Source organism: Bolinopsis microptera, chromosome 9 (genome assembly GCF_026151205.1).
Source record: "Bolinopsis microptera isolate Bmic1 chromosome 9, MBARI_Bmic_1.0, whole genome shotgun sequence".
Classification (NCBI taxonomy): domain Eukaryota; kingdom Metazoa; phylum Ctenophora; class Tentaculata; order Lobata; family Bolinopsidae; genus Bolinopsis; species Bolinopsis microptera.
In genome coordinates this window covers 1,140,037-1,158,812 of record NC_087080.1, presented here as the reverse complement: position 1 = coordinate 1,158,812, position 18,776 = coordinate 1,140,037, and the positions used below count along the sequence as shown (strand labels likewise).

General features: G+C 38.1%; 2 protein-coding genes across 4 annotated transcripts in view; one reads left to right on the top strand and one right to left on the bottom strand.

Moving 5' to 3' along the window:
* LOC134820326 (ATP-binding cassette sub-family F member 1-like) overlaps window positions 1-18,776 on the top strand; it is a 94,772-nt gene that overhangs the window by 53,906 nt on the left and 22,090 nt on the right. The window lies entirely within an intron of this gene.
* LOC134820328 (uncharacterized) lies at window positions 183-5,273 on the bottom strand. Of its 3 annotated transcripts, none has more exons than XM_063830568.1 (7): window positions 5,146-5,273; window positions 4,789-4,912; window positions 4,457-4,714; window positions 3,937-4,059; window positions 3,443-3,534; window positions 2,535-2,630; window positions 183-2,152 (listed from the first exon to the last, which is right to left on the bottom strand). In XM_063830568.1, the coding sequence occupies exons 1-7, from the start codon at window positions 5,259-5,261 to the stop codon at window positions 2,026-2,028; spliced, it is 936 nt and encodes a 311-aa protein (XP_063686638.1). In that variant the 5' UTR covers window positions 5,262-5,273; the 3' UTR covers window positions 183-2,025. The 3 variants fall into 3 exon arrangements, with proteins under 3 accessions (XP_063686638.1, XP_063686640.1, XP_063686639.1); XM_063830570.1 differs by having other exon boundaries at window positions 4,457-4,696; XM_063830569.1 differs by having other exon boundaries at window positions 4,789-4,906.

Sequence of the window (18,776 nt, the reverse complement as noted above, 5' to 3'; positions counted from 1 at the left end):
AGGTAACCAAGGTAACCAAGGTAACCAATGTAACCATGGTAACCAAGGTAACCAAGGTAACCAAGGTAACCAAGGTCACCAATTGCAATAACCATGGTAACCAAGGTAACCAACCAAGGTAACCAAGGTAACCAAGGTAACCAAGGTAACCAAGGTAACCAAGGTAACCAAAGTAACCAAGGTAACCAAGGTAACCAAGGTAACCAATGTAACCAAGGTAACCAAGGTAACCAAGGTAACCAAGGTAACCATGGTAACCAAGGTAACCATGGTAACCAAGGTAACCAAGGTAACCAAGGTAACCAAGGTAACCAAGCTAACTAACTCTGCTTTCCCAGATTGGGACTCCTCACTGAGGCATATTGCAAAGTCTTTAATCCGAGCTAATGCTGTATTGCCGGTGCCCTGTCTCGAGTAGGTGTACGTGTGAGGGAACAGTATTATGTGTACTTAGTATGAAGCAACATGATATTCATATTTTAGCGATCCAATGAAAAGGCTTGATAAGCCGGTGTCTGCTGGGTACCATTAATTATAAATAATTGCAGCACATAAAAGATAATTGGATGTGCATACAACTTGAATTAATGAATTTGTGTCGGTGTATTTGACCAGACATTGTGAGAAAGGCTGAGTTTAATATACTACTAAATACTACTAATGGGTGTATGTTAGTAATATACACGAGGGACTAAAAGGGCACCGTATACGCATACATTATGAGTATTGCTGAAAGCACAGTGTAATTATGATTTTAACAATATCTCATCATACTTTACGTAATACATATCTTAAAATAGCAAAAAATTTAAACAAAATTGAAAGTTAGAAATTCAAATAAATTATTGCAACCCATAAACTTCCCATTCGGTTCTTTAAATTTGTAACAAAAATATCATCTTTCTACCAAATACAACATTTTCTAATTTCTAACTCAAAAAGCCACTATAAATCTACAGGACTGTTCTCTAAAAAAAGTGCACTCGAACATCTAGAAAAGAATCGAAACACACGTTTTATAATAACACTTTTGGAAGTTCAGTGACAATGGACGAAGACGGCCAGATCTAGCATTATCCAGCTGTCCAACAAACTCCAAACTATAAAGTTTCAGCAGGACGATGGTAACCAATGCAAGGTAACCAGGACGATAGTAACCAAGGTCATCATGGTAACCAGGACAATAGTAACCAAGGTCATCATGGTAACCAGGACGATAGTAACCAATGCAAGGTAACCAGGACGATAGTAACCAAGGTCATCATGGTAACCAGGACGATAGTAACCAATGCAAGGTAACCAGGACGATAGTAACCAAGGTCATCATGGTAACCAGGACGATAGTAACCAAGGTCATCGTGGTAACCAGGACAATAGTAACCAAGGTCATCATGGTAACCAGGACGATAGTAACCAAGGTCATCATGGTAACCAGGACGATAGTAACCAAGGTCATCATGGTAACCAGGACGATAGTAACCAAGGTCATCATGGTAACCAGGACGATAGTAACCAAGGTCATCATGGTAACCAGGACGATAGTAACCAAGGTCATCATGGTAACCAGGACGATAGTTACCAAGGTCATCATGGTAACCAGGACGATAGTAACCAAGGTCATCATGGTAACCAGGACGATAGTAACCAAGGTCATCATGGTAACCAGGACGATAGTAACCAAGGTCATCATGGTAACCAGGACGATAGTAACCAAGGTCATCATGGTAACCAGGACGATAGTAACCAAGGTCATCATGGTAACCAGGACGATAGTAACCAAGGTAATCATGGTAACCAGGACGATAGTAACCAATGTCATCATGGTAACCAGGACGATCCACATTCCACACTCTGCCTGACGTTGTCAGACTTCTCGCTCAATTCAGTCCAATGTACTGGACATGGGCATGTTCATGCTTTAAAAGTTCAAAGTCTACATTTACAAAATGTATTGAAACTTTGGACACCCCTACACATCGCAAACCACCATATTTTTCTAATAAAAATGCTGTGCACGGCACGGACTCATATCGCGACTTCGCGCGTGTACACTTTGTTGTGTTCAACGTCGACTATTTCCTCCGTGATCCAGTCCTCGTCTTCCTCCTCACAGCTTCTCTCGGTGTTCAGCTTGTCGAATATCTTGTAGTGACTGGAGGGATAGGATCTGTGTTAGAATGAGAATATCTTGTAGTGACTGGAGGGAGAGGATATCTTGTAATTAATGTAACAGAAATTAGGGGAGGGGAGCTGACAAATGATAATATAAAATTGAAACAAACAGAACTATTGGGCCCCCTATTACATAATTTGAATGACTCAACATGAAGCAGCTACTACATAATATTATGTACAACTCGTTACTTTAGTAATAGTTACGTATCATTACACCAGCTTCACTGCTTATTGTAGCCAGACTAAGTTGACGCCTCAGATGATTGCGGAGGGACAGAGTGATGAATTACACATTTAAAAAATCAAAGATACGGTTTAATTTCAGTGATACTATCTCCATTCTCCTCTTATCTCCTTACCGTTTCAGCACAGCGAGGGTAGAGTTGAGCGACTCAAGAAGAGCGTAGATGTTCTGCTCAATGATTGTGTACTCCTGATGCAGCTTCTCCTTTAGCCTGCAGTAACACTGGATTATTAATCCTGGCTACCTCAGTTACTTTGGTTACCTGGTTAGTGGTTACCTTGGTTACCTGGGTTACCTGGCCTTGGTTACCTAGGTTACCTAGGTTACCTTGGTTACCTTGGATACCTAATACCTAGGTTACCTAGGTTACCTCAGTTACCTTGGTTACCTAGGTTACCTTCATGGTTACCTTGTTTACCTGGGTTACCTTGGTTACATTGGTTACCTAAGTTACCTGGGTTACCTTCATGGTTACCTTGTTTACCTGGGTTACCTTGGTTACATTTGTTACCTAAGTTACCTGGGTTACCTTCATGGTTACCTTGTTTATCTGGGTTACCTTGGTTACATTGGTTACCTAAGTTACCTGGGTTACCTTCATGGTTACCTTGTTTACCTGGGTTACCTTGGTTACATTGCATTGGTTACCTAAGTTACCTGGGTTACCTTCATGGTTACCTTGGTTACCGTCGCGTGGTTACCTTGGTTAATGGTTATGCAGCTTTTCCTGCAGAAACCCTTATTATTACCCTCCTGGTGTGTGCGTGACTCAATGAAGCAAACTGAATATTCAATATTCTATACTGTTAATCATCATTTCTGCAGAACACAATTACAAATACTACTGATATGGCTAAAATCATTGTTTGTAGAGGGTATTTTTTGCAATATATACTCCTCCGTCAAATCATCATTAGAAAAGGATAATACGACTACTCTAAAATAAGATTTGCAGGTAATGAGAGGACCACGTGTTACGTGGTCACGTGTCACTACTATTACTACTATTACTATTAGTATCACCTGTATGTCTTGAGAGTGAGAATATAAGTGCTGAGATCACTGACGGCGTGTTGGAGGAACACAGTTTCCCCTGAGTCCCAGTCACCCATGATCTGATGTAAGGTAGGATTAGAGACAACACTAACCCATGATCTGACATAACAGTTTCATTATCCGCCGAACTGTAAATGTCACTTACCGTGCGTGTTTGTAATTGTTGTTGTGTGTAGATTTTAATGGAAGCTAATATAATGTTAAATTTATCCAATAGATTATTCAGAGCTGGTAACTATAAACTGGGCTTCAATATTCGAAACCAGATTTTAACAAACCCATGTTGCGTTTAATCAATTGTGCCGACAGTGAAATTTTTATGAGACAATATTATTAGAAATTTCTATAAATTATCTCGTTGAAAAAAGGTCCTGCGAGTGGTTTATATCGTAATAATTAATTTTGGTGGACACATAATATAAGTCAGTTATATTTCCAGGAGTGTTTCACTTGCTGATTACCTGGGAATCTTTAACATAAAGAAGCTGAGAAATGTGTTCGTCAGACTTCTCAAGAGTGGTGGCAGTCTGTTTCAGATCTATCACATTCTGCTGAGCCTTCGGTATCCAAGCGTCGTAGAAATTCTGAGAAAAAAGAGCCTTTATAATTATCTCTTATGTACAGTGAAACCCCGATTATACCACGAAATTTGGGGAAAGGAACCAGCAGCAGTAAATCGGGGATTGCGATAATTCTGGGTTTTACTGTACAACACCATAACATTGTCAACGTGGTGCTCGAGTTATTCTCACATTTTTGAAGACAATGTTCTTTTCAGCTTGAAAGATATTTTATTGATTCTTGCTTGATGTAAAGAATAGTCTTTTAAAGATTTATAATATGCAATGATGAAGATAACCTGAATTTTATGTAAAAAACTTTGTTCGAGAATTTATGTATTCTTTATATACTATATAAATATATGCACGCTATAGTACAATCCCAGCAGAAAACTATTATTAAACTTGTTGAGAATAAAACCTTTATCAGCTTGATGGTGTACTTCAGCCAGTTGATGCACTGTTCTCCGTACAACTCAAACTTAATCTTAGTTCCAATATTCATCTTGTGATGTTTCATGACCACCGAATGTTTAGACCGTTTGTTCTGCCGCAGTGGGACGATGTGAGTTGGTTGGTTGAAGAGAGTGTGGAAAGTGTCCCTGATCTGTGAGATGACACTGCAGATCTGCTGACTCTTCTCAGTGATCTCCTGCACTTCCTGGAACAGTATTGCAGACTAAATGACAGATATAATGTGATACATCAATTTGAGATAACAGAGATTGGACGTACTGTATGAAGCTTGCTTACATTGAATTGGGACATCTCAAAGTCCTCGCTTGATGTTGGACTGTTTTCAAGGCCTGACTTGCTGCTGCAGGGCTGCTCTGTGTCTAATCCTCCGCTTGAACTTCCGCCTACGTCACAACTGAATCTATTGTTTTAGAAAATTACAATAACAAATGAATTTCAAGGCTTATATTTACGAAAAATTTCTTTTTAAATTACATAGAATGAAATATTTAGTAGATTCTTTAGTAATGTTTAAAAAGTCTTTGCGATTTAACAATAGGAGATCTTTTTTAGGATAATTAAACTATAATTAACTAGTTTGGTTTGTTAAAAGGTTTCACAGTTATCAATTTGTTTTCAAGCTATAAAACTTACTTTTTGAGTTTACTGAGAGGGCCTTTACCACTTGGACCAGGTGAATCTTCTGTGTTAACAAAGTTGTTGTATTTTACATGAGGTTCTGCTGAGTGTGGTTCATTGTGGTTCATCATATCTGTACTTGCCATGCTGGAGGTGGTGTGTTAACTAAACTATAAGATACATGCTGGAGGTGGTGTGTTAACTAAACTCTAATATACATGCTGGAGGTGGTGTGTTAACTAAACTCAAAGATACATGCTGGAGGTGGTGTGTTAACTAAACTATAAGATACATGCTGGAGGTGGTGTGTTAACTAAACTCTAAGATACATGCTGGAGGTGGTGTGTTAACTAAACTCTAAGATACATGCTGGAGGTGGTGTGTTAACTAAACTCTAATATACATGCTGGAGGTGGTGTGTTAACTAAACTATAAGATACATGCTGGAGGTGGTGTGTTAACTAAACTCTAAGATACATGCTGGAGGTGGTGTGTTAACTAAACTATAAGATACATGCTGGAGGTTGTGTGTTAACTAAACTCTAAGATACATGCTGGAGGTGGTGTGTTAACTAAACTATAAAATACATGCTGGAGGTGGTGTGTTAACTAAACTATAAGATACATGCTGGAGGTGGTGTGTTAACTAAACTATAAGATACATGCTGGAGGTGGTGTGTTAACTAAACTCTAAGATACATGCTAGAGGTGGTGTGTTAACTAAACTCTAAGATACATGCTGGAGGTGGTGTGTTAACTAAACTCTAAGATACATGCTGGAGGTGGTGTGTTAACTAAACTATAAGATACATGCTGGAGGTGGTGTGTTAACTAAACTATAAGATACATGCTGGAGGTGGTGTGTTAACTAAACTCTAAGATACATGCTGGAGGTGGTGTGTTAACTAAACTCTAAGATACATGCTGGAGGTGGTGTGTTAACTAAACTCTAAGATACATGCTGGAGGTGGTGTGTTAACTAAACTATAAGATACATGCTGGAGGTGGTGTGTTAACTAAACTCTAAGATACATGCTGGAGGTGGTGTGTTAACTAAACTCTAAGATACATGCTGGAGGTGGTGTGTTAACTAAACTATAAGATACATGCTGGATGTGGTGTGTTAACTAAACTCTAAGATACATGCTGGAGGTTGTGTGTTAACTAAACTCTAAGATACATGCTGGAGGTGGTGTGTTAACTAAACTCTAAGATACATGCTGGAGGTGGTGTGTTAACTAAACTCTAAGATACATGCTGGAGGTGGTGTGTTAACTAAACTCTGAGATACATGCTGGAGGTGGTGTGTTAACTAAACTGTAAGATACATGCTGGAGGTGGTGTGTTAACTAAACTATAAGATACATGCTGGAGGTGGTGTGTTAACTAAACTCTAAGATACATGCTGGAGGTGGTGTGTTAACTAAACTATAAGATACATGCTGGAGGTGGTGTGTTAACTAAACTCTAATATACATGCTGGAGGTGGTGTGTTAACTAAACTATAAGATACATGCTGGATGTGGTGTGTTAACTAAACTCTAAGATACATGCTGGAGGTGGTGTGTTAACTAAACTCTAAGATACATGCTGGAGGTGGTGTGTTAACTAAACTCTAAGATACATGCTGGAGGTGGTGTGTTAACTAAACTATAAGATACATGCTGGAGGTAGTGTGTTAACTAAACTCTAAGATACATGCTGGAGGTGGTGTGTTAACTAAACTCTAAGATACATGCTGGAGGTGGTGTGTTAACTAAACTCTAAGATACATGCTGGAGGTGGTGTGTTAACTAAACTCTAAGATACATGCTGGAGGTGGCGTGTTAACTAAACTCTAAGATACATGCTGGAGGTGGCGTGTTAACTAAACTCTAAGATACATGCTGGAGGTGGTGTGTTAACTAAACTCTAAGATACATGCTGGAGGTGGTGTGTTAACTAAACTCTAAGATACATGCTGGAGGTGGTGTGTTAACTAAACTCTAAGATACATGCTGGAGGTGGTGGTGCAGTGTTAACTAAACTCTAAGATACATGCTGGAGGTGGTGTGTTAACTAAACTCTAAGATACATGCTGGAGGTGGTGTGTTAACTAAACTCTAAGATACATGCTGGAGGTGGTGTGTTAACTAAACTCTAATATACATGCTGGAGGTGGTGTGTTAACTAAACTATAAGATACATGCTGGAGGTGGTGTGTTAACTAAACTCTAAGATACATGCTGGAGGTGGTGTGTTAACTAAACTCTAAGATACATGCTGGAGGTGGTGTGTTAACTAAACTCTAAGATACATGCTGCAGGTGGTGTGTTAACTAAACTATAAGATACATGCTGGAGGTGGTGTGTTAACTAAACTCTAAGATACATGCTGGAGGTGGTGTGTTAACTAAACTATAAGATACATGCTGCAGGTGGTGTGTTAACTAAACTATAAGATACATGCTGGAGGTGGTGTGTTAACTAAACTCTAAGATACATGCTGGAGGTGGTGTGTTAACTAAACTCTAAGATACATGCTGGAGGTGGTGTGTTAACTAAACTCTAAGATACATGCTGGAGGTGGTGTGTTAACTAAACTCTAAGATACATGCTGGAGGTGGTGTGTTAACTAAACTCTAAGATACATGCTGGAGGTGGTGTGTTAACTAAACTCTAAGATACATGCTGCAGGTGGTGTGTTAACTAAACTATAAGATACATGCTGGAGGTGGTGTGTTAACTAAACTCTAAGATACATGCTGGAGGTGGTGTGTTAACTAAACTCTAAGATACATGCTGGAGGTGGTGTGTTAACTAAACTCTAAGATACATGCTGGAGGTGGTGTGTTAACTAAACTCTAAGATACATGCTGGAGGTGGTGTGTTAACTAAACTCTAAGATACATGCTGGAGGTGGTGTGTTAACTAAACTCTAAGATACATGCTGGAGGTGGTGTGTTAACTAAACTCTAAGATACATGCTGGAGGTGGTGTTTTAACTAAACTCTAAGATACATGCTGGAGGTGGTGTGTTAACTAAACTCTAAGATACATGCTGGAGGTGGTGTGTTAACTAAACTCTAAGATACATGCTGGAGGTAGTGTGTTAACTAAACTCTAAGATACATGCTGGAGGTGGTATGTTAACTAAACTCTAAGATACATGCTGGAGGTGGTATGTTAACTAAACTATAAGATACATGCTGGAGGTGGTGTGTTAACTAAACTATAAGATACATGCTGGAGGTGGTGTGTTAACTAAACTATAAGATACATGCTGGAGGTGGTGTGTTAACTAAACTCTAAGATACATGCTGGAGGTGGTGTGTTAACTAAACTCTAAGATACATGCTGGAGGTGGTGTGTTAACTAAACTCTAAGATACATGCTGGAGGTGGTGTGTTAACTAAACTATAAGATACATGCTGGAGGTGGTGTGTTAACTAAACTCTAAGATACATGCTGGAGGTGGTGTGTTAACTAAACTATAAGATACATGCTGGAGGTGGTGTGTTAACTAAACTCTAAGATACATGCTGGAGGTGGTGTGTTAACTAAACTCTAAGATACATGCTGGAGGTGGTGTGTTAACTAAACTATAAGATACATGCTGGAGGTGGTGTGTTAACTAAACTATAAGATACATGCTGGAGGTGGTGTGTTAACTAAACTCTAAGATACATGCTGGAGGTGGTGTGTTAACTAAACTCTAAGATACATGCTGGAGGTGGTGGTGTTAACTAAACTCTAAGATACATGCTGGAGGTGGTGTGTTAACTAAACTCTGAGTCGAAAATAATATAAATGTATTTATCGTAACCTAATTTAATTCGCATAGAGTCTATGAGGCAAATTAGGCCAGAGGAATGATTACAGCACTGATATAAAAAGTACTTTATAGCAAGTTTTTAATTAGATACAGTAGCTTTACTTTGAAACTTTGGCTCTGCTGATCATCCATGCATTTCCTTCAAAATTTTGTTTAACTGAATTTAAGAACAACTTATCTGAACTAAAAATAATATGATGAAGTCGGAGCCTTAATTGATGAAACTAATAATCGATACAGAAAATCAAAGTCCAGGACAATGTGTAAACGACAGGGATAACATCTGCATTATACGTCATGCAACATTATCAAATGTAAAAATTCAAGCCTAAATGAAGGACAGTAATAGGAAAGCGTTTATGTCCGATTCTGGTGTACTCATCAACAATAAACCAAAGATTGAATTTAGATTGGCAAGCATTTAGCTTAAAGGATGGGATGCAGCCTCATCTATAAATACGAATCCATACTGGATTGACTGTTTTTAGTGATGGGATTAATGACAGTTGAGTAAAGCTAAGGCAAAGATGGCTAATACATGGAACTATGACAAGTGCAGTCCATAGATCGCTTTTCATACACTTAAATTATCTTCAGGATTACAACTATTATGTATTCAATAATAAAAAATTCAAACAATATACACGTAATATAGCATTGACCCTATGTAAAAATTCAATATGAAATTCAATAAAAAATCTTAGTAAATTTTACAAAAACCCTTTAAGTAGTAAAAGTAGCCAGTTCAATTTGTTGGCTCTAAATTTATATCTAGTTCTGATATTTTAACAGCGCTACTGCTTTTTATCCCTCTTTCTCCTGAATTCAATAATATAATTACATGTATCCTTTTTGGCTGCTTTTATGGCCTTTTGACCAATATGAAGAAATGAAAAATTGACCAAATATGTAAAAGAATAAGAAATATATAATAAGGATGTCAAAATCGAAAAATAAATAAATATCGTTGCTTTTTAGACTGGTTCCAGCTACATGCTAGTTATTGTAATAATGAAAGTATTAAAGTTGTAACAACACATTTTATGTGCTTTCAACATTGCAAAAAATAATATATGGCAGTACAGGGTTTCGCTTGACCATTGTTAATGGTCTGGCCCGGCGTGCGCTACTTCGTAGCACTTTTAAAAAGCTACTCTTCTGCTCTTACTGGTAATAAGCTGAATATTAACAAGGCTGCAGACCAACTCGTTAAACAACTCTCCACACAAAACAAAGCTGTTAAGGTTGAAGAAACAGAGGAAAGAAACAAGAGAACTTTGTTGGTACGTAAACCTATGTCTGTTGACATCAGAGACAGTAAAGGTATAAGAAAGGCATTCAATAAAGAATACCCAGGTGTTATTATCAGGAACTGCAGGGTAACTGCTGGGGGTTCCTTCAAGATTGAACTTGATAATCCAGGGGAAACTAAAACGGTGTCAGATAATTGGAAAAGAGATCTGTTTGGTGGTAATGAAGGGGTCGTGTCACCTGATTCTTTGCACACAAGTGGGATTGTAAAACATGTTTATCTTGATGCATCAGAGGAGGATATCAAGAAATCGATCATGGATAAATATGAAGTATCCGATGTAGACTTCTTCAAAAGAAATGGAAACTTTGGCGGAACCATTAAGATGACATTCAATTCCAGAAATCATCTCTTGGAGGTTATGTCAAATAGAATTAAGATCATTGAACAAAGATTCATAGTTGAGGAGTTTAAACCGGTTCCAAGAGTAATAAAATGCAATAGATGCCAAGTATTTGGACACATAGCAAGACGCTGCCGCAGTGAAACTAGCCAATGTGGAAAGTGTGGTGATAAAGGACATGAAACTAATGTATGTGAAAACTCGTCAAAGAAATGTGTTCACTGCAAAAAGGATGGGCATATTACTGGGGACAAATCCTGTGAAGTGATGAAGCAGAAACTGGATGAAATCAAACAAAGATCACAATATGGATTCTAATGCTACACTTCAACACAATGGATCCACACTATCTACTAAATTTGGTTATAATTTATGTTCTATAAACATCTGTGGGATGTCTGACAGGAGTCGCTTTGCACTAGACAAGTATTGTTATGACAGTAGTATAGATATATTAGCTGTCCAGGAATCGTACACTTCTGATGAACGCAACCTAGATCTCAAGTACATGAATTATGTAACAGATTGCAATTCATCAGCTAACAGAGGTGCAATGATATATGTCAACACACGAAAACTTTGCATAACACCATTAGTTGAAATATCAAAACAATCTAAAAACATTGACTCAGCTTGGAGCATTGTTACCGGGAAGGCATTCAGATTCATTGTAGGCTCAGTTTATCTAAAGCTCAACTATAAAGATGCTGTGAAGGACTTACTGGCTATGCTTGAAAGTGCAAAGATTTGGCTTCAGGCAGTCACACTCTACTTCACATGCAGTTAATCACTCAGTAAACCTTATAACTGAATCTCTAAAACTTAAGCATCATGTCTTAGGCATATTCATAGACCTTAGCAAAGCTTTTGATACAATAGATCATGGTACATTACTTGTCAAATTACAGGGCTATGGGATACGTGGGGTGGCAAATGATCTTATAAAAAGTTACTTAACAAATAGATCACAATATACTGAAGTTGTTGGTGAGAAATCTGACGCCTTGAAAATACAGTTTGGAGTCCCTCAGGGTTCGATTCTTGGACCTCTCTTATTTCTCCTATATATTAATGATATCGCCAACAGCTCCAGTTTGGGATCATTTGTCACCTTCGCTGATGACACCAATATATTTGTGACTGGGAAATCTAAAAAGGAGGCATATATGCGTGGTAATTCTCTTTTAGCTAGTTTATATTCCTACATGCGAGCAAACAAACTCCATGTCAACTTGTCTAAATGCTGTTTCATTCACTTTAAACCAGCATCGTCCTCCCAGACTGACAATAATTCTGAATATACTCTAACCATTGATAACTTTCCAATAAAACAAGTTGCATCTGCTAAGTTTCTGGGAGTCGTCATCGATGAAAAGCTAACCTGGGAAGAACATATAAAATCACTTAGGCGTTCTCTCAGCCATGCAACATCAACTCTCTGCCGCCTACGCTGCTCCCTCCCAGATTTCTTACACCGCCAGTTGTATTACACTCTATTTGAATCACACCTCTCCTATTGTATCACGGTTTGGGGTGGGGCAGCCAAAACTCGTATAAGTTCTGTATTCAAAGCACAAAAATATTGTCTCAGGGTACTGTTTGGCGACAGGGAGGCATACCTAGATAAATTTAAGACCTGTGCTCGTGCTCGACCGTTTGGCAACCAAAATCTGAACAAAAAATTTTTCTTGAAAGAGCACACGAAACCTTTGTTCAAGGAACACGGAATACTTGCCGTCCAAAACCTGTACACTTACCATTGTTTCCTTGAGCTCTATAAAATCATGAAATTCCGTGCTCCGATTTCCCTCCATGAAAATTTCACCTGCTCAAGTAGGAAACCCACCCTTATACTAAGCCAAGCAGACCCCCCTGACAACTTCAATAGCAGAACGACTCGTATTTGGAACGTAATTGTGCCTAAGCTTGGTATACGTGACTACTGTCTAAGTGTGGCCTGCCTGAAGTCTAGGATGAAGCAATCACTGCTCGTCAACCAGCATAACCATGCTGATCTTGATTGGACAAACAAAGATTTCGAATGCTCTAATCTAAATTTTGACATTAAGTCTACCCTAGGGTCCACACATCCAAAATGATTATCTTGAAATTGAAAATTAGCTGGGTGTGCATTTTCCTTTGTCTTACTAACGTGTGTGAGCGCAGTGTAGTGAGAAAGTGTTTTTAACAGATTTATTATTAGACTTAGGATTATGATTTTTAATATATTACATTGATATAAGATTTATTTTTGAAAGGTACTTAATAAAGTTGATGAATTTCCCTCCCTATTAAAATTTTAAACCCATTTAGTGAAAATTGATAAACGAAGATCTAGATATTGATACATATTATAACCAACATTGCTTATATTCTGCCTTGTAAACAAAGAGCAAATCTTCTTAATGCCTTCTTCCTGTCCTAAAACTAAAACTTCATCCTATTAAAGTAAAGGCCAGTTGTTACCACAAGCTATTATACCGTCCCTCTCAAAAACATGCCTCAGCCTACATCAAAAACAATTTTAGTTTTCAGTCCTTCTAGTTTCCAAAAATCTACCGAGCTAGTGTTCTGGTGTGCACAAAAGCCCCTAAGCCCGTGCATTCCTTGCCCCGCTAGCTGCCAGTCCTTGACACACTTCCAATAGCAAAGATCAACTAGTCATTTACAAATTGAGCACTATACAATTTTAATTGTTTTAAATATTTGACTTTGTAAAATGAGCTAAAACATTGATTTATTAGTTTCATTGATTTATTAGTTTCATTGAAAGAAGTTGTCTACCCAACTGAACGCTAAGGGAGTTATAGCTTTTGGAGACTACAATGCAAGACACCAGATGTGGGGTGATAATACTGAAAACTCTTACGGTAAGCAGATTGCAACTGAACTGAAGTTTCAAGACTATACCATTATTAGTAGTGCAGAACCAACATTCCTATCTGGCCGGTGGGCTACAATATGCAAGTATACAAACCGCAACTGGGGATTCAGACAACATGTCATTGTAAGGCTAATTGAAGTTCTCATATATTCACGGATCCACTATGCTGGAACTGTCTGGATCAATAATAGAAGTATCAAAGAAATTGAAAGCGCTTGGTATAGGACTATAAAAGCAGCTTTGGGTGCAGTGTTCAATGTAAGACTAACTACAGCTGAAATGATACTTGGTGTGTTGCCACTCAACATATCAAACAAAGTGAACTCAGTGAAGCACATCCTTAAACTGAATATATTCCCGAATAAAGAGGATCCACTGAAACACCTTATTGATGACCAAATGAAATCAGACAGTTACAGCGCACTAACTGGAAAAGTAAAAGATGTATTTCAGTTTCTATTGTGGAAATCTTCGATACTTCCTGAACACTTCACTAATGAGGATCTAAAAATCATAAATAACCATGATCTAGAAAAACTCACCAGTCTATCAATAAAAGGATGCAGCTACAGTAAATCAGTGATGAAACATTACAGTGAACAGCTTTGGCAATCGTCCATAAACAGCCAGTACCAGCTGGAAGGGTATACAGAGGCACCTACAGTGAGCGCCACAAAGCTCAAGTTTCCGCCCAAAACATCAAGGCAACTTGAAACCTTGTTTCTAAGCTTGTTCTATCCGAACAACATAATGAATGAATTTCTTCACCGCTTCAAAAGCAGTAAATTTGATTCTCCACTGTGTGATTGTAGGCGAGGGGCTCAAAATTCACTTCACCTGCTTACCGACTGTCCTGATGTACAAGCAGATAAAAGGAACAAAATGAGTGAGCTTCTTGAAAGACACCCTTTCCACAACATCAAAAACCAAGGCTATGGTGGGAACTCAATGTTGATATCATGGAGCAGACTTCGTGAGTTCTTTGATCTAGCACTGGAAATAACAAAGGATGCAGAAGAATTCCTTCGAATAGAGATAAAACTTTAAACAGTTGATTATATTCCAACTACCATAACTACACCATCCCTATGATTAGTGAGCCGGGTTCAATGTTAGACCGGACGAAGCATATATTTCATGAGCCGGGGTCAATGTTAGACCGGACGAAAATATGGCTACATCTCAACAGTGGATAACACAGCAGAGGTTCTATTACAGTTAAATTCTGTTACCTGAACTCAACTTAACAGTTCTAATATTATAGCATATACTATAATATTATGAAGATATTTTGTGTCAAAATGAGGCTGTTTAATCATTCTTACACACCAAAGGTTGTTGTGTGTTTTTTAATTAATTTATTATTGTTTAAAAGTTTATATTGAGAATTTTATACAGTAGTCTATAGACCAATTAAATTATTTACTGGTCACATATATGTGGTTTTAGAATTATATAATGACATTGAACGAACTTATTTATTGCGAATTTAAAGGATTGCTAGTATTTTATTTATTTGTTTTCACTTCTGCACGTTTAGGCAGTTGCTCTTGTGACCAGAGTTTTAGAGTTATATATATATATATATCGTAGCACTTGTCATCGGGCGCGCGCTACTTCCAACTTCGAAGAAATTTAGACGAGTAACATCCGTCAAGGTTTCACCAAACAACCACAAAACATTTTTGCACATTTACGATCTAGAACTGAAATCATAAACATTTTTATCAGGTTATTGGTTATGAAGGTCAACATTGCATATTGCTGCAGTCGGTAAGTGGCAAAGTTCTGGCTCAGTATGCCCTATAAGCATTTAGAATAAATACTGTACATGTGTTTAGCAAATCGAATTAAAAGTTTGCGTTTAATAAATTTTACATGTTACGTTTACCTGGGGACATCAGACTATCAGGTTGGAGCGCGATGCACTACTGGGTCGCGCGCGCATCAAATAATGCTTCTCGCTTCGGTAGATCGGCAAAATGCACCACTGTGCCTCACCGAGCTGCGAAGGATTGACATCGTGAGTCAAACTATCAGGTCCATAAACATATATTATAATCAATATAGGTCGGCGGAAGGACAGGCTGATCGCGGCCCATGCCAGTAACAAGCGCAAGAGCTCTGGATAGAGCAAAATGTTACATGTAACTCCGTGTGTGCGCGGAGTACTGTATATATGGTTAAAATTGAAATTGAAACTTGAATTTGTTTATGAATATAACATTATTTGACACACGCTGTAACTTGTATCACGTTGCGACCCCCACGGTCGTTTCACTATTATCGTCCTGACGATACAGGGGGAGCCGCGCACTTCGTGCGCGGCGGGTCGTACAACGTATGACAAGCTGTAACCCCTTTTGAACGCGCGCGTCGCCGGCCGAGAGGTATACAACGTCAAACGTGAAGCAAAACATTTTGTATTAATTGTTTTGTGGTAAATAAAAATTTTGTCTTTTTTCTTAAGCTTGCTTTTTTACTCGATTTGCTTCTCTCAGCTCACTGTTCAGGAAGTTTGAAAAAAGCACCGCTCACAGGGATCGGCGAGTCATGTAATCAAAATATTACATGAATGACCGAATTTTTGATGAGAACACATTATAATATTTTCATTGTAGCGCGATGCACTACTGGGTCGCGCCGCGCATCAAATAATTAATAATTCTTCTCGCAACTCTATCTTCGGTAGATCGGCGAAATGCACCACTGTGCCTCACCGAGCTGCGAAGGATTGACATCGTGAATTAATATTTCCATGGTACAATAAACTTTTTCACATAGCCATGTGCCTACGCGTACTGCGTGACGCGCTTGTTTCAAAAGCGACCGCCTCCGGCGGTCGCACGCTACTGCAAGCGAGAGGGCTCTGGTTAGAGCAAATAAACTTTAAAGTCATTAAATTTATTTACTAAATTAAGCATTTGATATTTATCAATATTTTTAATTTTAAATCTTTCTTTTTTTATATCTCAACACTTATTTTACTTCGGACATTCCAACAGCCACATTGTTACACAAATGTGTAACCAGCCAATTACAGGAAGCCGAAGGATATAATTATACATTAGGCCAGTGACGGTTAAGGTAGTGTGTACCATACTTTCTTCGTCCGAGACTTTGCTGCAATGGGCAGCTCCTCATTTAATCCTCACACCCGATTTCTCGAGTATTTGGCTGAGTGGACCGGGGGGCTGCATAGACCACTCAGGATCCATAGCTGAGCGTCGACGACGCTCACCCCGCGGCTAGTGACAGAGTCGGGAATCGAACCTGGTACCTCAAGCAATGCCAGGCAGATTAACCAACTGAGCCACTAAGCCGTTAAAATTTTGCTTTTATATTGATTATAACTTCAAAAGTGGAAACAAATTATTGCAACAATAACAAATAAAACCATGTTTGACGCCGCGCACGCTATAAAATTGATGAAAAATCGAGCGCTACTATTTTTCATTCACCATATTCCACGACCAAAAAGTATGATTATGATTTAAATATATTTGTTGAATTGGTTAGTATCAACATTTTAGTGTTCAAGCTGGGCAATGATCGCTGCTAAAACTGTTCGTATACATTGTTAAAATTCCTATCTTTTTGGTGAATTCTTTCGTTTTTCTCATTCCCCAGGGATTACTAGTACATGTTACATTAAATATGGGACAATAGATATAGGTTTATTAACTGCTCCCCACATGCTATTAGTAGTAAGTTAAATCCTCAAAAATTAGCTACGTTCAGTTATAATTTAGATTTAATAAGACATTTTTATGAACATTTTTGATGATTCTCTTTGTCATTACGACTTACGTTTTGATTTGATTTATCAATGACCATTGTCAAGAGGATTTATTATTATATGATACAGCTCCCTCTTTATCATCCGTCAGTCGACTATTGTGTTAGAACTAGAAGGATTGCTCTGTTTCTTCAATATAGCAATTTTTTATTGAATTTTTAAATAGAATTTGTATAGAGAAACAAATTTTTAGAGAAACAAATTTTAATTTTGATCTTTATTACAGATTAAACATATCATATATAACCATAAAAGCCGCGCGTTGGCTGATTGCCTCAACTTGGATTGGTAGTAATTTCAGTTTACAGAAGCTGAAGGACGGCAGCTCAAAAGCCCCAGTGAACCATCGGAAAGATCAAGGACTCGAGTGCCAATAGTGGCTTTTTCGAACCCATTTTCGCCGATTTTCTGTGGCCCAGATGAGCCGCGCCCTGCTGCTTAACTGTTAACGGCACATGATGGTTTTTGTTTAAATACTTATTTAAATTTAAGCGATAATTCATTTGGTGGTTTACAGTTTTTGAATCATGTTCATCATTTATTTTTCGTTCAATTATCACGTGTTTACAATTCAGTCATACCATGCATAGTCAACATTGTTGAGGCAACCAGCTTCCGCAGTTCAATAATTGGAGACCGAAAAATATAAATTGATCGAAATTTACAATTCATCGTTATCAAATATAGTCAATAATATTCTTGATTCCATTTAGTACATAATAAGTTGGTTTTATTCTCTTGCAACACTACTGCACAACAAAAACTGCACCTGTCCACCAGCAACAGCGCAGTCATAGGTGTGCAGCCAAAGCTAGGCCACACACCCATGGCCGCGCCGGTTAAACAACTCTATATTCAATCGTTATATTAGGAAATTTTAGTTAATTCTTTGATCACTCTTCAGTGCCGGTGGGCAGGCGCCCCGCATAGTTGGCTTTCCAAATTTACAGTCTCAAGAAAGCCGAAACGGTAATCGAGTCCCGGAGCAGAACACACATTTAGAAAATTGAAAAATTAAAATTAAAATTAAAATAACAAATTAGAAATTAAAAATTACATGACTACGAGAGTCCAGACAGGCGACAAACACACAAACCGGACGAAGAGAGGACCCATATATATAGGGTTATTGTTATATTATGTGTATATTGATTGAATAATATAGCAGTTCCAGTGCAAGGAATGGTAATTTTCCAGGTATCTAGTAATTGAATTCAATCTATATCAGTCCAGCTCAATTAGGTATCATGAAAAGAAGGCATATTCAATGTCTCCTTCAACCTGATACCTGAGAAGATGAGCTACGAGGAATAGATGATATTTATTGCTCAGGATTTACGATTGTGCTCTGCCAATTGCATCACTCGATTTAATTTATTGTTTGACATTCCTTGGTTCCCTTAAGGTATTATGAAAATATCCGGGTCCACAAAAATGCCACGGTCATCCACCAGATGCGGCATATTATATCATTATTTTCACAGTTACTTTATCG